Source organism: Littorina saxatilis, linkage group LG5 (assembly GCF_037325665.1).
Source record: "Littorina saxatilis isolate snail1 linkage group LG5, US_GU_Lsax_2.0, whole genome shotgun sequence".
Classification (NCBI taxonomy): Eukaryota; Metazoa; Mollusca; class Gastropoda; order Littorinimorpha; family Littorinidae; genus Littorina; species Littorina saxatilis.
Genome location: NC_090249.1, coordinates 10,370,622 through 10,396,905, shown reverse-complemented (window position 1 = coordinate 10,396,905; position 26,284 = coordinate 10,370,622). Strand labels below are relative to the sequence as shown.

The 26,284-nt window shown below is 40.0% G+C and overlaps 2 protein-coding genes across 2 annotated transcripts in view; one reads left to right on the top strand and one right to left on the bottom strand.

Moving 5' to 3' along the window:
* Positions 1–52: 52 nt before the first annotated feature.
* Positions 53–17,335, bottom strand: LOC138966268 (nucleolar protein 10-like). Its single transcript, XM_070338422.1, has 16 exons — positions 17,214–17,335; positions 16,890–16,935; positions 14,372–14,470; positions 12,175–12,290; positions 11,591–11,793; positions 10,064–10,213; positions 9,333–9,561; positions 8,918–9,037; positions 8,164–8,242; positions 7,535–7,662; positions 7,117–7,215; positions 5,424–5,525; positions 4,149–4,328; positions 2,020–2,249; positions 1,411–1,501; positions 53–743 (listed from the first exon to the last, which is right to left on the bottom strand). The coding sequence occupies exons 1-16, from the start codon at positions 17,277–17,279 to the stop codon at positions 606–608; spliced, it is 2,076 nt and encodes a 691-aa protein (XP_070194523.1). The 5' UTR covers positions 17,280–17,335; the 3' UTR covers positions 53–605.
* A 199-nt stretch (positions 17,336–17,534) lies between these two features.
* LOC138966267 (lysosomal-associated transmembrane protein 4B-like) overlaps positions 17,535–26,284 on the top strand; it is a 9,919-nt gene continuing 1,169 nt past the window's right edge. The window contains exons 1-7 of the mRNA XM_070338421.1: positions 17,535–17,750; positions 18,888–19,059; positions 20,006–20,082; positions 20,511–20,645; positions 21,004–21,099; positions 21,811–21,912; positions 23,583–26,284. The exon at positions 23,583–26,284 is cut by the window's right edge and continues 1,169 nt beyond it. Of these exons, the coding sequence (XP_070194522.1) occupies positions 17,646–17,750; positions 18,888–19,059; positions 20,006–20,082; positions 20,511–20,645; positions 21,004–21,099; positions 21,811–21,912; positions 23,583–23,666 (771 nt within the window). The 5' untranslated portion in view covers positions 17,535–17,645 and the 3' untranslated portion in view covers positions 23,667–26,284. The remainder of the gene's footprint in view (positions 17,751–18,887; positions 19,060–20,005; positions 20,083–20,510; positions 20,646–21,003; positions 21,100–21,810; positions 21,913–23,582) is intronic.

Below are 26,284 nucleotides of genomic sequence, written 5' to 3'. Positions count from 1 at the left end.
TAATAGTGCGCTCACAGATTCTCTCATGATCCATAAGCCATTAACAACATAATACTGCAGTATATGGATTTATTCCTTTTCCAGCACTTGCACAGTCTGCCATATTTCATTTTTCACATGCAATTTTGACATTGGTTGGTGTATTTACAGATTCAGCTCATGCTGTTTTACATTTTGCATCCTCTCTGACATAACTGCAAGGGGAGCAAATCCTTCTCGAATCTTCCAACAGCATGGACCTCGCAACACACGTCATCACGCAAACCATTCTTTCATAATTTACATCATGCAACATTGCAACTCTGTGCCACTCAAATGTTCTGCTGCCAGTTTGTGCCTGTGCCATAAAAACCAGGTCAACAACACAAGTCTTTGTATTCAGAACTGCTCTTAACAACAACAGCACACATATGTACACACAGAGGCAAACACATGCATCCTTCCACACGCATGCGAGTGAACAAACAAACTTTGCAAACACATATGCGCACACTTTTTACAGACACACATGCATGCTATCTCTTTCTCTTCTTTTCTTTCTCCCCAACACACACACACACACACACACACGCATACATACACTGTCACACACACACAGATGTGCTTTACTGAACCCTCTGACCCATCCAGAATTTGGGTTTGGGTTTGAATTTTTGGGTAATTTCGCCAGCAGAGCGACGAATCTGCCTCCTCTCTGTCTTGTGTTTCTGCATGGCAAGAGCCTTCTCCTCGTCTCGGGAACTCTGTGAAGATAAACAAAAAGAGTAGAGATCTCTGCAATCTACATGTCTGTTGTGTGTGTGCGTGTACAAATAGAGACTGCTGAATATCATTTTGATCTGTGTCTGTACATGTTAGTCTTCTTCTTCTCGATCGCTCAGACAGGAACTCCGGAACTTCTGATGAAGTTTGCAGTACAGCGAAGACTCCACAGGGTGCCGAAGATCTTTTCCTGAACTGGTGTCCGCAGGCCATGTTTCTGCTCGTAGTTTCTGGTGGATTGGACAGTGTTGGAGGAGGTGTTCCACTTTGTACATGTTAGTGACTGACAGAAACTGAACAAATCACTGTTGCCAGAAACACTTGAACTACATGATTTAAAAACTGTGCCATGTCATGCTCTGCATAAGAATGCTGCAGACATGTAAAACGAAATATATGAACAAATTTCAAGTTCCCTTCAAAATGATACCAGAGAAAACTTTTGCATGATAAATGTAAACAAATTTTGTGTGTGTTAAACCGCGTCATGAGAGCAATCCTTATCACGAGTTGCATAAAGAGTACATAGATTATATATCACTGGGTAAAGCCCACAAGGAACCATCTCTTGATCTTACTCTACAAGTCTGCAATTAATAAATACAAAATAAATAAAAGAAACGGGTACAGCTGTGACATTTTACTGACCCTTTTCAATTTGTAGGTCATCTCTTTGTTCCCGATGGATGTGTGTTGAGATTCCTGTGTTTCGTCCTTCAGTCTCTCGCCCAGTGTTTTCCTTTGATCAACAGTAAGATACATGTAATTAGGTTTCACACAACTGAAAAATACACACAAAGATGGACAGAAGAATGAAGGATAAAAAGAAGAATGACAGGCTTAGCTCTTGAGAACAAACCAGCACTCAACTAAAAAAAGCTTATACAATCCTTTTCCTAGTTTCATTGGCTACTAACTGAACTTCTTTTTCAACAAATTAGAATACAAATTAATGAAAGATTTTGAATTCAGAACATTGCAATTGTGTGCGTACAATGGCAATGCTTCAAGGACTGAGTTATAAGTCATACAAAAATCCAACTCAGGGGGAAAAATGTCAATTAAACTTCCTGGGAGTTACCCAATCTACTTAATCCTTGAATATTAAGTAACTTTCAGTTTCATTATTTCTGTCTTCAAACAAAGTATTTAAACCAAATTATGCATTTATGTACAATCAGCATTCAAATAAATGTTTAGCATGAGTCTGCCCAACACATATATTGACACACCTAAGAACAGAGACAGAAGACTTACTTCAACTGCTTTTTTCTGTTCTCTTTGAAGTTCCTGAACTGCTCCCCTTCTTTCATTTCAAAGAATTTTGGTTTGGAGGTTGGCGCTGCTGCCCTCTTTTTCTCCGGAACTTTTGTGCGTCTGCTGCTCTGTGCAGGCTGTTTTTCCTCTTCAGAGCTGTCTGACTCCGACTCAGAACTGCTGCTGCTGCTTTCTTCACTGGGGCGACCTTCTCGTTCCTCTTCTTCCTCCTGGTTTGGAAAGCAAATCATTTTCATTATTTGAAGGTACAGTGGAACCTGTCTATAATGACCAGCCAAGGGACGGCTAAAAGTGCTTGTCATAGACAGGTATAGTCGCTATGGAAAGTAGCATATGGAAAAGAACCTGTCTATAATGACCACCCAAGGGACGGCTAAAAGTGCTTGTCATAGACAGGTATAGTCGCCATGGAAAGTATCATAGAGAAAAGAACCTGTCGATGGTCATTGTGGACAGGTGCTCGTTAGCAAGAGGTGGTTCCCAGGGCAGGTTCCACTGTATCAAACAGTGACTTAATTTAAGATTTACTTCATTGGAACAGAGGCACACATGCTTTCACAAACATACACATACACACGAACTGAAGAGCAGTCCTTGGAAGAGTCAAATCAATGTCAAAAAGACAAATTCTTGAGATTAAAAAAAAAAAGAAATGTGCTAATGCTGCTTAATTCAATTCTCTCTCAAGGTCCAATTTTTTTTATTATTGGTTTTCATATTCAAATGATCTGCTATTAAAGGTCCTTGTCTACATTTTTATACCGAAATCGCCATTTGACCATTAAAATGCAGAGTCTATTATCTACAAATATCAACAATACACCCCCTTTCGATCAGGAAAGACGAAGCCAGTGTAGCCGTTTGAAAATTCATTGTAGTATTCCAGCGTAGTACTCATAGTAGGATATCCTTATTTGGAAAATGCCAAGCGCAAAACTCCTCTCAAATCCCGCGCATTTCGTGCGTTTAAAAAAAAGCGTGGACAGCGCTCCAGTGTCAAACTGTTGCTGCACTTGTTTGGGCGTGGCTATAAGCACAGTGACATGAATTTGATTGGCCAGTATTTTTAGGCAAAGCACATGTTCTCAGCAAACAGAAAACAAAATATTGGAAGCGTGAGTCACGCTACCCAAAAATAAAATCTTTTTTTACATATATATTTTTTTCTATAACTTCTTTCCCCATGGTTCATTCATCATTTGACATAATTTTGTATCGAAATCTAACCATAAGATTATTGAAAAAAAGCAAAAATGTAGACGACCACCTTTAAAATTAAAAAAATGTTTCTTAATCAACTGCAGGAATCATCTCAGAATGAAAAGATTGCATGTCAATCCTCGGCTGAGAATTAACTTGTTTCTTCACTGTTTAACCGTTGCAACGTTTCCATCTCCAACACATCCACCCACACATACACACTCTTTCCCTCTTCAATCCCCTCCACACACTCTTGCATACACATGCATACACTCTTCATCCCTCTAGCCACCCTCCTCACACAATCTCTCTCTCTTTGTGTCACACACCTCTTCATTTCATTTTCTCCTTATGTACTGTACATAGTTTTAGACGTATGTGTGTTGTGCGTGCGCGAGTGCGTATGTTTGTGATAGTGCATTATTGTGCAATGTGTATTACATAGTGCGTGTGTGTGTCTGCGCTTGTGTTTGTGATAATGTTTTATAGTGCAATGTGTTATTCATTGATATGTACATGTGTGTGATTGCACTGTAAATAATGTTATGTTGTTGATGTATTTTCTTCCAATGATTGTAAAGCGCTTTGAGCAGGGTTAAATCCTGGATACATGCGCTTTAGAAATGTTTTGCATTATTTATTATTACCTCCTCCACTTTGTCAAACTTGTCCATGACGCTCTGCTGGTCTTCATTTTTGCAAACTGTCAGTCTTGCCTCAATCCCCTTCCACACACCCCTCACTCCCCTCTACCCAACCCCTTCCACACACCCCTCACTCCCCTCTACCCAACCCCTTCCACACACCCCTCTACCCAACCCCTTCCACACACCCCTCACTCCCCTCTACCCAACCCCTTCCAACATCCCCTTCCCATCCCCAACCCCCCGCCCTTCCCCCTCTCTCACCTCCTCCACTTTGTCAAACTTGTCCATGAGGCTCTGCTGGTCTTTCTTCTTGCTGACTTGGAGGCGCGCCAGCACAGGGTTCAGCAGCCGGTACTCCTCCGACTGGGTGTCCACCTCAAAGTCCTTGTCCTCAAACAGCGTCTTGAAGCGGTCGTCGTGAAGCAGGTTGGTGCCTGCCCGCTGAAATGGAAAAAGTGTTGTTAAAATAAGAACTCTCATTGATGTCCTGATGGACTCTCTCTGACAAATAACAAGACAGAATAACCAAACTTGTCATCATTTTCACGAGTTTTCATTCACAAACACCTGGTAAATAAATCTCATGTTCCCCATGCAATAACTCGAGGTGGTGAATGGGTTTGAGCTTTCATGTGAAACGTGGATTGTCAAAGTAAAAGCCAATCAGGCTGATTGTTTGATGTGTGGAACCATCGTGGCTTTGGATTTGTGTTTCCGAGGACAACGATTGTAAGCATTCACTCTCAAAGACCCAATCAATGTTGATAATTACCGCGGCGACTCATGGTCAATTTGCAACTTATCTCTGTAATCGCAAAATCCACAACGAAAAGTCATAAACACTTAAAAGAAAAGAAATATGCTCAACACTTACTGAATTCACAGGTATGATCGCAGCTCTGTACATTTTCAGACTGGAAGAAAAGCGTCAAAAAGCTACGTTTGACGTCACATACAAGTTTGACGTGTTATCTCGTGCCGATGCTTTGTGGCCCGGAGTTGGATTCTAAACATTCGTCTCCCTGTGGGTCATTGTCCATTTTGTTGCACAACCAAAATATTGACAAAAACGATGTTTGGTAGCTTGTTGTCAGACCAGCACTTTGTTGTTGGTCCTCGGGGAGCATATCGCCTTTTATCTCATATTTATCAACCGCGGCCTTCGGCCTTGGTCGATAAAGATGAAACAAAAGACGATATGGTCCCCTTGGACCAACAAAAAAGCTGGTCTGTCAACAAGCCACCAAACATCTTATATTATTCAAGTTGTGATATTCACATACATGTACTATCAAGATTTCAAGGTTTTAGTCGGCCCGTAAGGTTCAGACCAAAAAATTAATTACTGTACCTAAAGAAACAGTTCTCAGACTGACGGCGCTACAGTCAAACTAAGAACATTACCACGAATAATGATACAAATTTAAAACATAAATTCGTCCTAACTTTGCTATCAAATTTGACCATTTGCTCTCAAATCAAGTGGGCAGAAAAATTACCACTGTATCTGAAACAAATGAAAAACTAACAAAATACCTTCATTTTCTTTTTCTTGCTCATCTCGCCGGAAGCCAGCTCCTCCTCCTCTTGATGCAGCCTGTAGGCCAGGTTCTTGTTAACTGACGGCAGCTTCCTCTTCTGCACATAGCGAGCACACGCAATATGTTTCAACAACAGATCAGTTTTCCATGCTTCAAGTCAACAATTTGGAAAATACAGTGGTATTTGCGATAAAAGGATACCATTCCGACCAGCCAAAAGTGCCCCTACATTGCAGGTGGCCTGTCATGACAGGTATATATACTTTATTCAAAATAACAGAAAGGGACAACAGAAGGTGTCCTCTCCTTGGAGGGGCCTCACATTGCAGGTACTACAGAAAACAGACATGGGAATTGTCCGCCGAACGGCGGATTTCCGCCGAATTTTTTTGTTGTTCCGCCGAAAAAGCAATAGTGTCCGCCGAAAAAATAAAGGGGGAGGCACACAAAAAAAGCACCGGTTACTTTTGCCTTTGCGCAAAAGCCCGCGAAAACTTTCCGTACTTTGTTCACGCACTGCTACCGCCCGCCTCAGTTACTTGAACTTTTATGTTTGAAAGTAAACCAGATTGCACAGATTGTGTTACAAGTTACATTTTTTTGTTTGTCTCAACAGATCAATTTTTTAACAAATTTAAACCATATAATACATGTATATATATTTTTTCTTCAAAAAAGCAAAAATTGGTACTAAAAACTCTGATTCTAAAAACAGAATTTAATGGCAAACTTGGAGCTCAGATGACACCAGATTGCACCATCTGGGTTCTTTTGAGAAAAATTTTTCCGGGGGCGCATGCCCCCGGACCACCCTAGTAAAGCTAGGCGCTTCGCGCCGTCGACTTGACGCTTCGCGTCTTCAGTTATATATTTTCAGCCTTTTTTACAATTTTCAATTTCCATGCCTGAGAAAAGCAATATCTGAAGAATGATGTCAACAGTTACTGTTTTTTCATTTTTCAATGCAGGCGGATTCCTCTTCTGTACACATCAAGCACAAGCAACATGTTTCAACAACAGATGAGTTTTTAATGCCTCAAGTCAACGATTTAAAAGATAAAGCAATATTCTGAAGAAATATATCAACAATTACTGGGGTTTTTTCCTTCTTTACTGCAGGCAGCTTCTTCTTCTGTTCAAAGCATGCAACACCTTTCAACTACAGACACCTCCATTGCCCTTCAAGTAAACATTTCAGACAACAAATATGATAACTAAAAACATTTCATTAGATTGGGTTCCTAAATCATGACCACTGTTTAGGGTTGTGTTTTTGATCAATGATCGTAATGTAAGTGATCGTGCTGTCTTTACTACAACATCATCTTGTATTGCACCATGTTATTGTCAGCATCATTGTACCTCAAGGTTGAGTCTGCCCGGCAAGCCATGGTAACTGATCTCATTTGAAGTTCAACAATGAAAGAGTTTGAAAGAGACAAGTTTGGCTTTCCGTCCTGCTGGGAATAAGCTGGTCAACAACCACCATCTTGCCCTCGACCACCTGACCCCCTCTTTGATATCACCACCACCATCTTTCTTCTATCTCCCTTTCCCTCTCCCCCATCCTGTAGGAGACAGTGATTTCTGTGAGGAAATAGGTCTCCCTCATGATCTTGCCAAAGACAGAGCTTGGTTGACTGAACCAATTGTTCCCTCATCGTGTACCGTTCAAGTGAAAGACTTACTTGAACTTTGAGCCTGCCATCTGTCTTCTCGTCAATCTTCTTACGAATCTGGTCCTTGCGGTACTGCTCATAGGAGAATGGCTCAGCAATGGACTTGAACTGAAACATGTATACACATTCAGTTTAATGCACAAACAAAACGAGTATCCCAAAAAATAACTAAAACAACAACATATACATCACATCAACGTGTAACTTTGTAAGTGTTGTGTCGCAGCTGTCTGGAAAATTTTGACCTCCTTCCACAGCGAGAGCAACACACAAAACAAAAGATGAATTCTAACACACCCACAAATACTGGCCTCTCCCACCCCCCTCCCCCACAAGCCATCCATAGGACTAACTTGCTTCCCCTTGTCTGCTAGTGCTAATCACTGCTGTGCCCGTTGAATAAGTAACAAGCAGGAAAGGGATTTACCTTGCGGAACAGCCTGATGTCGACAAAGAAGCCATGCATGTAGGCCCTGAGGAGGTTGGACCCGATGAACTGTTCCATGCCCAGCTCCTCTAGCTCTCGGCGCGTCACAAACTTGTAGTCGTCATACACTGCACACAAAAAACACATCATGCTGACATGATTTTCTTGCTATTGCTACTCAAAGAGGATAACAGAGTGTTACATTGCACATTCTGAAACACAGTGGTAACTTTCTAACAAAAGTTGACATCCTTACATATACGACATCTTAAATTAAGCTTTCACAAATATTTGCACTTTCTTCAAGCCTAACACTGACTACAGTTTGAAAACAGAGCTATAGAGGCCATCTTAACTATAAACAAGCAGATTCTATCAAGTTGCCTGCCAGATTTTCCAGTCACCACAGATTTGTTCAATATTTGTTAGTAACTACAGATTTGTTCAATATTTGTTAGTAACTACAGATTTGTTCAATATTTGTTAGTAACTACAGATTTGTTCAATATTTGTTACGGTAACGACACTATTTGTTGTCTGCCAAATATTTAGGTCAAACACAGATGTGTTCCATATTTGTCACGAAGAGTTGTACAGATCTCCAATGTCCTGCAAGGGAGACAACTGACCTGACTGGTGTTCACTCTCCTCCAGCTCCTCTGTCAGCGTGTCCAGGAAGGCGCACCACTTGGGTGCCGTGCCCAGCGACTGAAACACACCAGTCAATTATCACATCTTTTAACACAGGAGTGAATTATCACATCTTTTAACACATGAGTCAATTATCACATCTTTTAACACATGAGTCAATTATCACATCTTTAACACAACAGACAATTATCACATCTTTTAACACACAAGTCAATTATCACATCTTTTAACATACCAGTCAATTATCACATCTTTTAACGCACCAGTCAATTATCACATCTTTTAACATGGGAGTGAATTATCAAATCTTTGCTGTTCAAAGCTACTTTTTATGCAGGAGGTGCAAAGCGACAAAGTTTCAATGCTGAAACACCACACACTTCTCAAGAAAAAATTTGAAAACCAGCAGACTGCAGTGCAGTGACAAAACACATCATGGAATGCCTGCAACTATGACATTTTTCTAAGCTTTGTCCAAACCTTTTGAGAAACAAAGGAAGTAAGCCCTCTAAAAGCATATCTCATGTGCAAAAGAGTAGGTCAGAGTCCTGCAGAACTTATCTTCTGGCACCTGGGAGAATAAGAAGCATTAAAATGAAAAAGCAACTTCCATCCCTGGTCCATAACACTTCAAAAACAGAGAGTTCTAAAATGTTCTTTTTCATTTTCTCTGGAAAGCAGTACGCGTTAACCCTATGGATAATACACATTTATATATATATATCAACTCACAGGTATATAGTAGGTAAGGATCTTTGGTGCCTCGTTAGCGATGAAAATCAGACCTGACTCTGGCACCAAGCACATTGAGTTCAAGTCCGTCTCCGGCTGAATGGACGTGTATGGTTTGCCCTGGAACAAAAAAGAACGAACAATTGTGTACCATGTGTATTCCAACAGCTTTTGCAGAGATCTTGTGCTTACCTCCTCTACATGAGCAAATCAAAATGATAAAGTTGTGTTTTCTATGAGAGCTAGAATGGGGAATAGATGAATCTCTGGTCACCCCCCCCAAAAAAAAATAAAAATACAAAATACCCAAACAATCAGAAGACTCAAGAACAGCAGAAACAAACTTCAAAAAACTGTACAATCAATAGAAAACTATAAGCATACAGGACTTTTCCCTCAAAAAAATGAGTCTCACAGTGTGTCTGTCCCACAACTTGACAATCTTGCTGTCCATGGAGAGAACGAGGTCAAGGGGTTTGTGAAAGTCCAAGTCCTTGATGGGAAGGTCGTACTGATGGTCCTTGACCCTGATGGGAAGGCCATTGCGAAGGTCGTAGAGCAAGACGTGCCCTGTGCTGGTGCCCACTCCCAAGGTCAGACCGTCGCGGTACTTCAGTGCTGTCACTGTCGGTATGCTGCTCAGGCTGTAAAATCAACATTGCTGTCACTTAGATCACACTCCTTCTCCTGAAAATAGTTGGGCTCACCATCTTGGATGCGGCCAGGCTTTAACATGGGATAAGTCCATCCCTCAACTTGGGCCCCTTCCAAAAATCACCCTGACTGTTTGTACTTGCTTAGTCCAGAAATGCTGGGGCTACCACTGGCACTCATACAAGAGAAGGAATTCAGTTTTAAGTGCCAAGTTCTCATATATATGCCAGGGCAACCACTCAAGCAAACACAACACTTTTATTAAACACAAAGTAAGCATGGAAGCAGCTTACTGTCGCGTTCGTGTTGTTTGGGACGGCCACAAATACAAACATACTGGCAGAAATAAAGCAGACACAGGCAGCATGGAGGGGTTGCGCGGTTTATTCCACTATGATTCTTACCCAGAATCCCCAGCAACCTTATACGTCATGGCTCTTGCACCGTGGCAATTGAATACACAGTTCAGTGATGTCATAGCACTACACTTACTGCGGTATGTTCTCTATGAACTTGCTCTTGGTGATGTCCAGCACAGCAGCTCTTGTCTTGTCCCGGGGGTCCCAGCATTCCACAGTGCCCTCCTTCGTACCGCACGAAAACAGGTAGTGTTGAGGGTTGAAGTCACAGCACATGATTTCCCTGTAACCATGACAATCAATAAAAAGATCAGATCAACAACATAACAGGATTTTTTTTTAAAGGTTATGTTGGGGGTTGAAATCACAGCACATCATCTCCCTGTAACCATGTCAATGAACAAAGAGACAGGTTAGCAGGGAGTGTTCAGGGTTGAAATCACAGCACACAGTCCCCCCTGTAACCATGACAATAAACAAAGAGACAGGCTAGCAGGGAATGTTCAGGGTTGAAATCACAGCACACGGTCTCCCTATAACCATTACAATAAACAAAGAGACAGGCTAGCAGGGAGTGTTCAGGGTTGAAATCACAGCACATGATCTCCCTGTAACCATGACAATGAACAAAGAGACAGGTTAGCAGGGAGTGTTCAGGGTTGAAATCACAGCACACGGTCTCCCTATAACCATTACAATGAACAAAGGGACAGGTTACCAGGGAGTGTTCAGGGTTGAAGTCACAGCACATGATCTCCCTGTAACCATGACAATGAACAAAGAGACAGGTTACCAGGGAGTGTTCAGGGTTGAAATCACAGCACATCATCTCCCTGTAACCATGTCAATGAACAAAGAGACAGGTTAGCAGGGAGTGTTCAGGGTTGAAATCACAGCACACAGTCCCCCCTGTAACCATGACAATAAACAAAGAGACAGGCTAGCAGGGAATGTTCAGGGTTGAAATCACAGCACATGAACTCCTTGTAACCATGACAATGAACAAAGGGACAGGTTACCAGGGAGTGTTCAGGGTTGAAGTCACAGCACATGATCTCCTTCAGTCCTTGTAACAATAAGAATGAACAAAGAGACAGGTAAGCAGGGTTGAAATCACAGCACATTTTCTCCTTGTAACCATGACAAAGAACAAAGAGATCTGATTGATACTCATTCTTGGAACAGAAAAAGAGGTAATGCGAACAGTTTAGAGGCTATATAATTTGTCTTTTGCTTGTTATTGAACTGTAAATGAGAAAGCACCTGTGTGCCGACTAAAATGGAGTAAACCATATCAATCACTGTAAATATTCACCAATATGCCTGGAAGTTTACCATAGCCCTTGTATAGAGATAAACCAGCTTCACTAAGTAAATAATTATATAAGTTATAAAAATAGGGCTATCCTCATACTACGGTGAAACTGGCTGATTTACTTTCTCATTGATAAAAACAACTCTTAATAATACCAGGTTTTTCTGTAGACTGTCACATATGATTTACACAAAACAAAGTGACAAAATCTGTCTTGATGGTCTTTTGGTTTTACTACCCAATATTCAAGCAAGCTGGTCAGCTTGGTAAACTGAACAGTCGATGGTGTCTACTCAGAAAAATCTACTGATATCACTATTATCAGCATACACAAGTCTTACTTACGTTGCATCAGTAGTCAGCGGTGCCTGAAACTGCCCCGTCTCCAGATTGAACCTGTAGATCTCAGAACTGGCGCCAACAAAGTATGCGTTGCAAGATGGTTTGTGGTACTGTAGATCTCGTCCAAACTTTGGTATCCGAAAGCGGTAATGTCGACCATACTGTGTGTGCAGTTCAATATTTCTGTCATCTTGCAGAAACAAAATCTGAAAATGAAATAATAACACATGTGATGTAACTGGGGGTAACCTTTCTTTTCATTCCAAGTCATAACAATCAAGCCACCCCTTCCTCTTCCATCCCAAGTCCCACCCAACGCAAAAAATCATAGATACGGTAAGCAAAATTAAATGTGCTTGAACAGATAACACATCATAAGTTTAAAACATAAAAATAAAGCAGAAATAAGTCAGAAAAGCTCAGGATCTGAAAAATCAAATAATATCAGTGATACAACACACACACGTGTTCAATCTTTCACTCTGCAACTCTAAATTCTGATAATAATTCTCTCTCCGCCCTCCCCACAAACATTCCTCCACAAAATAAACTATGACACACACACATACACACACACAGCAGGGTACCTTGCTATAGTCTTGATCCAGAAACATGAACTTGATGACCTCTGCGTCAAGGCCGCGCTCAAACTTCATGGACAGCTGGTTGACGTCATAGCAGCGCAGGCGTGGTTTGTATGTTCCTTCAATGCAGGAAAGAATATCCTTATTAGCGTTTCATTTTTAAACAAAAAACCATAATTTTTTTATGTTATTTAAAAGAACAAATATTATCTCACTGTCAGTTATGGCTTCTTGCTGTGCCATACACTACAGTGTACTGAACATAAATGGGCCAAAGTCAAAAGGTGCCTCTTGTCATGTGACATTTTTAAAAGGCTAATAAATTAAAGATTTGTTTAACTTGAAGTCTGACCTGAGGCCAAAAATCCTGGAACGCCGAAGAAGAAGAAGAAGATTTGTTTAATATTTTAACTAAAGCTCTCAATAACATTGTACTAAAGTGTTTGCAGATGATATTGCCAAAGTTTCAGAACACAAAGTTGATAGTAAGTATTTTTTTATGAATTTCTTATCCTAATTTCCCCCTATTTTTTGCCGTTTCTAAAGCCTCGTTTTTGGGTGTCATTAGAAATGCAAAATTAAACAGTGTAACCTTGTTTTTTCTTAAATAAAGAATAGATGGGCCGGTTCAGTAAAGTTCATTCTTTTATTTGAATTGGTCTTCAATATGAAAAAAACAATCAACATTGAGAATTTGAAGGTTAAAAAACTACAGTCTCCTGTGACATGTTCTGTCACACTAACTTCCTCTTTCTTTGCTTTTTTGCATAAAGAAAATGAAAAGAAAGAGCCATCGTTTTGGGGTCAACAAAACGTTATCAATGTAGGCTACATATTAAAAGTTCAAAAAATAGCATGGTACCAAAATTAAAACGAGTTTTGACACGTTGCAAAAAATCTGTCACAAACGTCACGAGAGACAGCACGCGATTTTCGGCACCTTACTTTCGATCTCGATTAACGGCAGCTGCTTTTACGACATCCGCAAAGTGGTCTGAGCGACATACGAGTTTCTGGCACATTCGAACGCATGGCGTCCTTGCGACCGGATAAGTTTTCTGAATCCGTCACACGCTTTTTTACACGTCACAGGAAACAACGCGGGGTCCAAAAATAACGAGAGACATGAAAGAACATCCTTCTAAGAAAAACTGAGTGCTTATTCTTCTTTGTAATGTTATTTTAACGAAGTTTTACGGAACAGAAGCACACAACTAACTTTCGATTTTGACTCAGAATGTTATTTCATTCAAACGACACAAACTTAGTTGTTGTGACAGAAACGCTATGAGAGTCATAGTGACGGAACTGTCACAAGAGACGTAGAAAACACACTGTTTCTATGTTTTAAAGAAAATAAATACATAAGTCAAGATACTTTATTGAAATATGAATAAATGTTTCTGTTGATGGGTTTTTTTTTCATTCTACAATCTCTTCCGTCACACTGACTTGTTACAAGAAACTGGAAAAGTGTTGTTTTTCATGCAAACATTTACTTCAGGATTTTCTTGTCTCTTTACACAAGTTAAATAAATCTTAGAAAACAAATGCTACATGGTTTGTCTGAAAAGTCTTTGTTGTTTTTTCTGGGAAGATTTGCAGAAAATCCAAAAATATGTTTCTCGTGACGTGACATTTTCATGATGGCCATGCTTAAAATATATTACATTTGAACATTTCTTTTGACCATAATTCAAAAGAGTGTGTTGGATTTTGTACAAAAAGATATATTTCCATCTTGAAATTGGCATTTAAGGTAACAAAAAACAGCACTGAAGATGTTGTATGTCACGAGAAACAGATTTCAGAGCAGGACACAAAACACAAATTTATTCAGTTGGTTGAAAAACTGCAGGGTTAGTTTTAAAAAACATTAAAAGTACATTAATTAATAGTGTCAAAAATGCAAAAAAACAAGTATAAAACATAAAATGAAAATATAGTGTTCCATTTGGCACCTTTTGACTTTGGCCCAAATAGAAGCATAAAGAAACCAATTTTCAGAGGCTTCATAAAGTTTTTACTATACTATTTTGTTAAAAAGATGTCAGCCTATCTTAATTCATCTTATGCGTGTTCTGATTATAATATTATATTAAACTGTTGTTTTCTTGTTGTTCTCTTTATTCTGAGTCTACCACTCTAAGAAAAAAAATCCAGCCTGACCTCATTTAATTTGTCACAAGAAATTACTCACCAGTGGCACAGATATAATTTTTGTCTGGTGACACTTTGACACAGCTACTGATGCATGGCATCTCAAAGTCCTGGATCAGTTCGATCCGGCGCTGTAAATCTGAAATCAAATCAGAAAGATCAATTGACAATGTTTGTACAGGTCTTACCAAGCTTTATACTGATTCCTGCTTGATTGTGATTGATTTTTATTCTTGTTTCCTCATGTGTTTGTGAGTGTGATTGTGATTGTGTACATGTGCATGAAAGCAATGTTCACATTACAGTTTACACTTACAGCACTTCAAGTTGAACTTGAACAGAGTTAACTCAGACTGTTCTTTATAATATGAGGATTGAGTGTTCAACATATATAGTGTTCTTCTTATCGTCAGCCAAATATGATTGCATCACATGTATATTATAAGATTTTTTTGCACAACATGTTTATCTCAGTCACAATACTCGCATACAATGATACACACACAGCAGACAATTTCCGAAAATGACTCCGTCGGGCTTGTATGTTTTGTGGGACTGGGAGCAAAACCTCTGCAAACATTCGAGGGGCCAATCACTTGGGAGTGTCGAAAACACATGCTTCCATCAACATGTTTTTGACACAGTCTCACTAGTAATTGAGGTCTAACGAATGACGTCTCACAACGTGCGTGGTCGTCCTTGGCGGTCAAGAAAGCCGCCGCGATCATTGCGCAGACGACACTTCTAGACCGCCAATATTTTTTGTGCGCATCACGTGCTCCACATAAATTGGCCGGAAACGAAGCAATTGGGAAACCTGGATTGGCCCCATAAATGTTTGGCAGAGGTTTTGCAAGAAAAGATCACTCTTCCACAACCCATACAAACCCAACGGAGTTATGTCCGAAAATCGTCTATTGGAAGAATAACAAGTCGCGTAAGGCGAAAATACAACATTTAGTCAAGCTGTCGAACTCACAGAATGAAACTGAACGCAATGCAATTTTTCAGCAAGACCGTATACTCGTACTCGTAGCATCGTCAGTCCACCGCTCGTGGCAAAGGCAGTGAAATTGACAAGAAGAGCGGGGTAGTAGTTGCGCTGAGAAGGATAGCACGCTTTTCCGTACCTCTCTTTTAACTTTTAACTTTTAACTTTCTGAGCGTGTTTTTAATCCAAAGATATCATATCTATATGTTTTTGGAATCAGGAACCGACAAGGAATAAGATGAAAGTGTTTTTAAGTGGATTTTGAAAATTTAGTTTTGATCATAATTTTTATATTTTTAACCTCTTCACTGCCACAGTATAACAGCATTTCGGTATTGCTGTGTGCCAGGGCAAAATTTCGCTTTCTTCGGTAGGTTCACTAATCTGTTCACTGCTCGATCATTTATTGAGATATCTCTTAGATCTTTGGCATGTGTTTTGCTTATACCCTTGGCTATTATAGGATGACATGATCATTGGACTTTGTTTGTGATTGTTATAGTAAAAATTGATATAATGACCATTTTCGTCAAAAATTACAGTTTCCGGACTTACACACACACAGTGACACACATTGCAGCATGTAAAACCACACAAAACACTGCTAAAACTGGTGTCAAACATCAGGTACTCACATTACAGCCCATAAAAGTATTCTTCTGTGTGGTAATCCATAAATCACTTCTTGTAGAGCTTCCAGAACACTGTATCGCTTGAAAACAGGTCTACGAGTTGAGGTCCGACTTTCCGCCGCCATTGTAAATGGCGAGAATGCTAACACAGTTTTCAACACGTGGTAGAACGTGGTAGCAACTTTAGTAACTTATCCGAACGGTCTATGGGAAAGAACTGTGTTTAGAACCCCTACAAGTACTTGGACAGTGGTTACCTCCCATTTAGTTTTCAGAAATGTCCTGAAATGTTGGTGACACAAATCCCACGTATGAGATACGGTTATGGGCGTACGACAAACCAAAAATGACCACGTATTACATACGGGGTGGGCAGTGAAGGGGTTAATTTTCAGAGCTTGTTTTTAATCCAAATATAACATATTTATATGTTTTTGGAATCAGAAAATGATGAAGAATAAGATGAACGTAAATTTGGATCGTTTTATAAAAATTTTTTATTTTTTTACAATTTTCAGATTTTTAATGACCAAAGTCATTAATTAATTTTTAAGCCACCAAGCTGAAATGCAATAGTGAATACCGAAGTCCGGCCTTCGTCGAAGATTGCTTGGCCAAAATTTCAATCAATTTGATTGAAAAATGAGGGTGTGACAGTGCCGCCTCAACTTTTACAAAAAGCCGGATATGACGTAATCAAAGGTATTTATCGAAAAAAAACGTCCGGGGATATCATTCCCAGGAACTCTCATGTAAACTTTCACAAAGATCGGTCCAGTAGTTTGGTCTGAATCGCTCTACACACACACACACGCACAGACAGACACACACACACACATACACCACGACCCTCGTCTCGATTCCCCCTCTATGTTAAAACATTTAGTCAAAACTTGACTAAATGTAAAAAGAAGACTATAGTATTATATATTCACCTGGATCTGACTTCTGCAGCTTACGCCTCTTCTGGTCTGACAGCCACTGAAACATGAGCAACTTGATGTGACTGTTTGATCACACTTAAAACCGTTAACGGGTAAAAATTATCCCATAAAGTAGCTTGGTCTTTCTGTCAATGGTGGTTCGTTCACCTGACAAGTTACATTTCCCCTGAACATTCATAGAATCATACCCAGTCTGAGTCCAGAGATACAACTTCATAAGGTAGATTGATAACATTCAAGAACTTAAACTGCGAAACTTAGCTCGGTTTGGTGTGTATTGTTATTGTGTATAGCACTATCAATGTTTAAGCTTACATCAGGCAGGGACTTTCCTGCGCTCAGATTGTAGATTTTCACATTATTCGGGTTGGAAACCTGCATCTTGCTACCCTTCTTTCTCAGCACAACAAACACCACATGGCCAGCAAGGGACACCACTCTTGACCTTTTGGTTTGCATTACGTCATTTTCGCATGCGCAGTAGATCATGTAATTTGGTTTCATGAAATGTGTGCTTTGCTGACTAAATACATGAGAAATGATTGAATCGTGTGTACTCCTATTAATTAAACGCTTATATTATTATATTTTATGGCTTTATACACGGATTAGCAACATTAAAACGACACTTGCATTTTGATCATATGAACAGGAAGTGTCGCCATATTGACAAATAGAGAAGACGAAAACAACTAGTCGGGGAATCTTGAGTCCAGTGAAGTTGGGGTTTTGTATACAATCGACAAGATGAATAAGTTTGGTGTGATGAACGTTAGGGACCCCAACGCTTACAAGTGCTGCTTCTGCTGTCATGTCAAAGTTGGGACCATTCTTTACGGTCTGTTTTGTCTGGTGAGTGAACGAGACGAATCGTGTCCAGTATGGCAGGTGTACAGTACAAAATCAGCTGTTTACAATCGAGGAAATAGATATGTGTTGGTAGATAGTCCAAGCAGTTCAATGTAATGATGCACATTTATTATAGTGCGAACACTCTGCCCCGATGCCATGTAACTGGCTCTGCAGTGTCCAGCCTTGTTATGTTTCACTTGAAACCAGTTGTGCACCGGGTAGAGCAAGAAAATTTTGAGATTGACTCAGTGACTGCCAACAATTTTTGTTCATTTTCTTAAGGTCGTATCTTTGCTCTCTGGCGACAGACAGTTCTGGTATCTGGTATGAATTATTTATTTTTATGTAAAGTTTTATTCTTTAATTGTGCCATTGCCAATGGTGATCGTGGTTTAAAATGTAATCCTGTTTATAATTTGGCCATACATGGCTGGAGAACCAATGAGTCGGTTATGGAGGCCCATGCAAGGTTCGGGAACAGACACTCTCCACAAGCTACATGTTTTTATTTTGTAATGGTCCTATGAGTGGTGCAAAGAACTGTGGTCTTTGCTTTTTTTAGAGAAAGGTTTGTGGAGAGACTCAGAAAGACTTGTATTTGGGCAACAGCACGATCAAGAGCGACTGACCAAAGTGAGAGATGCGCGGGTTCACAGGTGTCATGTGTCGAACAAAGTAACTCTATGCGAAGCAGACTTATGTTTTGTCAACTGAAAAGAAGTAGGGGAGAGTTAAGAAGGGAAAAAAGAATGCTGAAAATGTCTTAAATGAAAATATTTAAGAAAAAAACAAAAACAATGGAGATTGAGTGATGGCAGGGCTTGAACCCTCGACCTCTCTATTGTTTGGAGCACCAACCGCTGCGTCATGCACTAGTGATATCAGTGTGAGCAAAATAAGGGAGGTCTATTTTGAGAGCTACTGGTGACTGTCGGTTCTTGAGCCTTGCATGGGCCTGGGGTTCCCGAGCCACTTCGTTATAAATATAATTATGGTGTGTTTTTAATTTGTTTTAACACAAAAATGTTTGTTGTAAAGCTGTGAACCTTTTTGCTTTTGTTCAGTTGGACTTGCTTCTTCAATTAGGAATTAATAACAGTTAACTTTTTGTTGAGTATATCATGTGTTTTGTTTCAGATGGTAGATATCTTTGGCCTTGGCTTGGTGGTGCTTGTGTCCATCCATCCAGATGTGCTGCTCCCCCAACAGAACCAGATGGGCAAGGGCCCAGAGTTTGACGGAATCTTTGTCGATGACTTGGAACGGGAACTCAAAGCAGCCAGACAGGAGGCTCGAACTCTGACCAAAGGTGAGAGGGGTGCATTGTGTGTGTGTATGAGGTGGTGAATGGTTTGTTTGTTAAAAATGAAAGATACCTCATTCAGTTATTGCTGTGGAGATGGCATAGGACAGGAGATTGAGTATTATTGGTTTATCGATGAGGAACTGCACCGACGCACATTCTCATTTTATCTCCCACAATTCCGAGAGGAATGGGTCACGTGAGATAGAACGCGGGAATACGTCACTGAACGAATGGTTTTCGTCCTGTGAAGACGTGTTGGTGCACTGTCTATCTTTTGCTTTGCTTTCATTTTTCTCTAACCTTTCTCTGTACAAGTTTTAGTTGTAGGTTAGTTGAAGTGTATTGACTATTTTGATTGTTTATCATTGTGTCAACTTGAAAGGGAAGGAAACAGTTTGGAGTTTTCGGTGTGTGACAGAGGAGGCTACCGCTCCTTTCACAGCAGACTCTGCACCCGAGTTGTTGGCCTTTAAGTCAACACCGGTGGATTGTGGAATTCTGTTTGTGATGGGGTCTGGTGGTTTCCGATTGTCTGTATGTTCATGGAAACCTTCAGGTTTGCATAACAGTTTTTATAGGGCTAAGAAATTAGCCCTAACATTATCAATCCTGTTTGATTGCACTTCGCCTCCCGAGGTGATCGTAGTGTTTCGGCACTCGGTTACAGGTGTTTACAGGAAAAACAGTGCAAGAAGTGTACCTACAGGAAATGCACCTGCTTTGGGTAGAATTAGACCCTTTCTGCCCTACTGGCTAGAGAAGTGCTGAAAACGTCGTCAGAGAAGAAGCAGATTATTTATAAAAATCATTGTCTGCTTTTCTTTCTTTTTTTCCCCAAGTCAAATTACCAGACCCATGTCTGATCTTTGTTGCATTAATGATTATTAACATCAATTCTACTTGGGACTGAGTCTTTAAACAAATTAAAGTCCAGTGTTTGCATTTCCAGAGGATCTATGCATGGCGTACGCTGTCACGCTTCTCTCAATTATGACGGCTGTTGCTCTGCTCTACGGTGTCATCAGGGTCAGTATTTCATTATCCAGGTGTTTGTTTTCTGTAACGTGTCTTATTAATGTGTATGTACTGTTGTAGTGTAATCACATTCCTGTGTACAGTAAGTACGTATGTAGAAATGTTATCCTTGTTATTCTCAGATTGTAAGTGGATTGTGACAGCTTGAATTCTTTTCTAGGCAGAATGATATCAGGAGAACACTAACCTAGAGATGAGACTGAAAGGCAAATCATCCACGAAAAGAAGTACAACTACAATATTCACAATTTATCAAGTCAGGTGTGCAAATTAGGTAATAATATAGTTGTTATCCAGTTGCATAATTTGGTTGTGTTTTATAAGGAACTTGTCTGAATAACATCACATCACTTGTTGTCCCAGATCATGCTGATGTATTACATTGACTTCCATTGCAAAAATGGTTTTCACTTTTTCAGAGTCGCCCTGGCTACATGGTTCCGTTCTTCTGCTTGCACGTGTTCCTCTTCTGCCTGAGTTGTCTGACCCTGGTCAGCTACTTCACCTACGCCCCGCACTTCAACATCAAACTGTGGCTCAGGGACTCGGGCGTGGTCAGTGCATAATGTCTGGACATAGAGTTTGGGACGATAGATCTGTCATGTTGTGCTTCAAATGAGTCATCTTCTGTGCAATGTTGTTCTCAGGCCTTGCTCTTGGCTTCTCGACACACACAGTGGAACCACCCTTAGAAGACCTCCACAAATGTGACAAATTCAAGTCTTAACATGATTAGACAGTAGCAAATGTCACCCAATCAAAAGGCCTCTGATGATGTTGAAATGATTTCAGATTAGGTAAAGATGTGTACCTGCATATAAGTAAGAATTCTCTTGTGTAGTGCTGCATGAGCTGTTTTGATGAAACGTGGAGATTATTGAATTTTGGCTTGCTTGTGTGTTTGACTTACAGTCCAAGATGCCTGGCATGGAGCATGTGATGGACATCGACAGCGACTACCTCATGTTCTTCATGGTCACCATGCTCATCCTGGCTCTCTGTGTCAAGGTGCGTGTTTCCTATTGTGCACTTTTTCATTTCGTTCAGGGAGTCGGTAAGGTTTGTTGGGGGGAGGATGGAGTTGGGAGAAGGAGAAATTATAGAAACCTACCTACAAGGGCTCGGGGGAGTAGATTTGAGGTACATACTTGCCCATGTAAAACATGACAGATCCATCTGGGGTTTAAAATACCACAAGCACCATCTGGTTGCAGCACTGTGTAACTATAAGCAAACTAGTATTTGACTCACCTTTGATTCTTTGTCCTATCTCTGATTCTCCCAGATTTTTTACCTGGATTAATTGTTATGAAATCTTTAGGGCATGTGTGTGCGTATGCATGTCTGTGTGTGTGCCACTCTGCAAGTGTACGTGTTTGTGCATGTATTTGTGAGTATTTGTGCATGGATGTTTGCGCTGTTTGGTTGAAGTTTATAGACAAAAAAAATGGTACTCAAAATTTTGTTTTATTGATTTACTGTGAATGAGCCAAACATGAGCTTGAATGCAGCTTGGATGCAGTACAGTGTCAAGTTTCTTTGAAAAGGAAACAATCACCAGAACCTCAATCTGTTGATCTTTAAATAGTAACAAGATACACAACAGACAAGTAATAATAAAAGGGTGAACACTTATCTGTGAGTGTGAAAATGGCACAGTTTTTGTACACTGCCAGCTCTTACTGAAGAGACTGAATTATGCCTTTTGTGATATTGCAGGCTTACCTGATCGGCATGATCTGGGCAACCTACAAGTACGTACAGCAGGTGGTGGTGGCTCGCAGCATGACCCGGGAATACCACGTCGACCCCGACACTGAGGTATGCATGTTTCAATAGTCTTACAATACAATTTGCAGTGTGCTCTTAGAGAATTTTAACTTGTTTCACACTGTCCTACCACTACCAGCATACCTCAGGCACATGATAGTTTTATTGAAAAATTTTAAGTACTTCAGTCGAAAAGTTCATTTTCAGTTTACTTTGAAGTCACAGTCTTTCTGGTGAAAACAATTCTGCATACTATCCAAGATCTGCCTTGGCGTTTACATGGGATAAGAACATTCCTTCACTTGAACACATACCAGAAATCAACATCCTGACTGCTTGGTCTACCCCCCCCCCCCCCCCGGACTAGGGGGAGTCCCATATTGGTTCGGACGAGAAAGAATTTACCCGATGCTCCCCAGCATGTCGTAAGAGGCGACTAACGGATTCTGTTTCTCCTTTTATCCTTGTTAAGTGTTTCTTGTATAGAATATAGTCAATTTTTGTAAAGATTTTAGTCAAGCAGTATGTAAGAAATGTTAAGTCCTTTGTACTGGAAACTTGCATTCTCCCAGTAAGGTAATATATTGTACTACGTTGCAAGCCCCTGGAGCAAATTTTTGATTAGTGCTTTTGTGAACAAGAAACAATTGACAAGTGGCTCTATCCCATCTCCCCCTTCCCTTGTCGCGATATAACCTTCGTGGTTGAAAACGACATAAAACACCAAATAAACAAATAAACACACTGCTTGGTCTGCAGAGTTGGAGTTTTTTTAATTAATTAATTTCTGAAGAGATGAATTCCAGAAATAATTCTGTAGGGTTTCTATGGGTTATGAAAGAGTGAATACCCTTGTTTTTAGTGAGACAAACAGTTAGCAGCAAGGGGTGTGTCTGAAACACGTGGACACGAAGCATGTGGGGATTGCTTGTCTCACTAAAAGCAAGGAGATTCACTTTTTTACAACCCATACAAACCTGACAGAGTTATTACACACCATTGGCTTCACGTTGAATAATGAGATCCTATCTGCAGCTCATTTATTGTGTCTCTATTGGTTTTTCGATATGAGATTTGTATAGGTGTAGCTTAGCTTGCATTGCCTTCAATTAATACAGCTCTTCATACTTCTACAGTGCTTAAAAGCCCTACACTTTTACAGAGGCATTTCGAAACATCGTTTGTTAAGCGTTATTTGTATTTTTTACCAAAATGTGACATTTTACGCAGCTGAAGACAGTCATTGTTCTCTGAGACCGTGCTAGTAGACGAGATGAACAATGACTGTCAAGGTCTGTGTTAAATATCATATTTTGGTAGAGAAAAAAACAAACGTTTATGAGTCGCTCCGTTTTAGTTAGATTGCCTTTTATTTTTTATGATTGAACGCACACACACATGCACATGGTCTTTGCCAGCCGCCTAAGTATGAGTTTTGGTTGGCCGATGATGTCAGTCACATAGCTCATAGAAGGTAAAATCCAATTTTCAATCGATTCATTCCTGTATGTCTAAGGTGTTTGTGTGTGTGTGCTGATGCTCCTGTTCAATATTTAATCGATCCACACCGGAATGTCTTGTGTGTGTGTGTGTGTGTGTACAGATACTCCTATCCAATTTTCAATCAATACATTCCGGTATGTAATGTGTGTGTGTGCAGATGCTCCTCCGAATCCTTTTTTTAATTGATCCATTCTGGTATGTCTTGTGTGTGTGTGCAGATGCTGCTTCCCCCGCGTTACGAGGATGCCATCAAGACCCAGGCCAACGCCAACCAGCCCCCACCTCCCCCCTACACCCAGTGAAACCCACACCGTTTCCTTCCCTCGCATGATACTTAAGGGGGAACAATCATGTGTCTGTCCCTAGAACAGGGACAATTTTTGTGTGTGTGAGTTACTGTCCGTTTCAGAGAGGAGCTTTTTTCTAGAAATTGTACAAATGCAGACTATAATAACGTCATGTTTACATGTCTATATTCAGGCAACGATGAGTGTCCGTCATCCAGTTTGGTGAGGCCGATTTTCAGACGTATTTAGTGGTACTTTCTTTTTGTTTTGATAAAGCACAAAGAAGAAATTGATAGCCACATTCTTAAAGAGGTCCGGTGCCTGAGACTTCGAGATGGCAGGAAAAAAGAGCAGTAGGTGTTTTCAGTCATTGATGTTATGCAATATTTATTTACACCTGCTCAACACACCTGAGCAGAAATTGGAAGATACTTTTTTCTTTTTCTTTTTTTGTTGAGAATTACATATCAGACCCTTTGTAAAGGAAAAAAATGCCCACTCTTACACAAAAAAAAGAGTGCATATGGGATTTGCAGTCCACAAATACAAAAGAAGAAGAAATCCTTTTGTTTTTCTTTTTTTCCCCCAATATTGAAGGCTCAAGTATACTTCAAAGTAGCAATGTATGTATAGATTCAGGACAGTGACATTAGAAGTGTAGGTGTTTTCCAAGACATAGACACATAAGAACCTGTTTTCCTCTGTACAACAGGATACCATCTGTTCATTGTATGTGTTGTGTGATATCTTCATCATGATGCAGATGAAGATACTCATCTTGATGTCTCAATCGGTAGTGGCGCTGATACACTCTGTCCTGTTTGTGATGTTCATTCAGTGCAACACTCCTTGATACTTTTTTTGGTATTTTTTTTTATTCTTTTTTTTCAGGGGTGCGGATGAGGTGTTGTTAAGCAGAATGCTGATTTTGTTAAAAAAATTGTAACTGTGAACACTGGGTTACTTGCAAAGTTTTGCACCACATTTTATTTCTCTTTGTTTTCATGTGAACTTCACAGACAGCGTAAATAGCAAGCGGTCATCAAGTTTACAGTGGTACCTCTGTTTTCAGACTATAAATCTTGAAAATGAAAGTCTTAACAGCAAGTGAGTCTTGATAAGTTTGCTGTCTTTTTGCCAGTTAAAGCAAGTAAACCAGCACGTGCGTTGACGTCCTACAGGCAGCGAAAGGGTTAAAACAGGTCAAATGATTTAACAACGCTATGAAGAGAAAGTGTGACAAGATCAGTTCTTGATATAGAGGGAGTGTGAAAATGAAAAGTCTTAAAACAGAGGTCTCAGTGAATTGTGAAGAGAGAATGATACGTAGAAACCATCTTTTTTTTTTTTAGTTGAAAATACTGCCTAGATGTGTGTATATTTCTAATCTTTTGAATGTATGGATTGCAAACAGAGTCGGAAAAAACAGTACAGCTACAGTGGGCTTTGGTCCCCTGAAAACCAGACATTACTTCAGGGCTCCCCACAGACACAGCACCTAGAGGGCTCTGGGACCCCCAACGTTAATGATAGGGGTGAGGGGGGGAAGAGCGGTGGAACTTTAGAGGGTCTGAAGATCAGGAGGTTCATATTCAATTTTCCGGAAGGCACATCTTGTCAACAAGTGATCCCTGGAGCGCTCCAACGCCACTTTTTTGAGCAGGCACACAAATATTTTGGTCATATCGGTTAGATTAACTCAATTAATTTGTGTTCGAACAGATATGGCAGAACATTTTCTGAAAACAGTACACGATAAAGAAAATGAAGTCACTTGTGTGTCCTGGGACCGTTTTTGGTTTTTTAGTTAGTGCATTACGCAACCCCATACATGAATTTCTGGTATGTTTTTTTGTGGTGGGGATGGCTCCTAATGAATACGAGACATGGGGACGCACAGTTTGGGGAGCCCTTTGTAGAAAACTTACTGACAAATAACTTCTACCTGTTCTTTGAAACAAATTGCACAAATTTCCATTTCTTTACTGTGCAAAGAGAACACATTTTTTAAGTATAATGTATTTTTTTTTTTTAAACAATTGAAAAACAATTGACAAATAAAAATGATATCGTCAAAAATATTTTTTTACCTTTGTATGTTCAGTGAGAGTTGGCTAGTGTTAAATACAGCAATCTGTATATTCCGCACTAAGAATCCGTGACCTACGTTCGGTTGCTTTCTGTGGACTGCATTGTAAGAACAATCAGGTTTCCCGTGGATGTCGTTTAGTTTTGACCGTCAGCAAAACGCAAAAACTTTAACAAGTTTCGGGAAGCTTTGCCCTTATTTCGGCAAGGTCAACAATTTTTAAAAAAAAGTGTTGTGAAGGACTGCCTTAAAGTTTGATAAATTGCTGAAATTTTCATTGCAGGCCGGCCATTTTGGCAAATTTGTCAAAGAAAATGAAGCTGAGCAACATCCCTGGGTTTCCTCTAATTAACTTAAGTCAATGGTACGTTTGTCAGTTTTGATTGTACATATTTGATGTCATTTAGCCCCCCTGGCTGGGTATTTCTTTTACTGGTTTATCAATTCTACAATAAATTTTCTTTACACTTGAAAACATGTGGGATGTTTTTGATGCACTGCATGAAACCCGTGGGAATTTTTTCACCTGGTCAAAACTAACATT

Excerpts from the sequence above, each read along its gene's own strand:
- LOC138966268 (XM_070338422.1), bottom strand. The coding sequence starts at position 17,279 with ATGCAGGTTTCCAACCCGAATAATGTGAAAATCTACAATCTGAGCGCA. Across the intron at positions 7,216-7,534 it reads ACATCAGGCTGTTCCGCAAG|TTCAAGTCCATTGCTGAGCC; the intron begins GTAAATCCCTTT and ends TACATGTTTCAG. Across the intron at positions 1,502-2,019 it reads AACAGAAAAAAGCAGTTGAA|GAAAACACTGGGCGAGAGAC; the intron begins GTAAGTCTTCTG and ends TGTTGATCAAAG.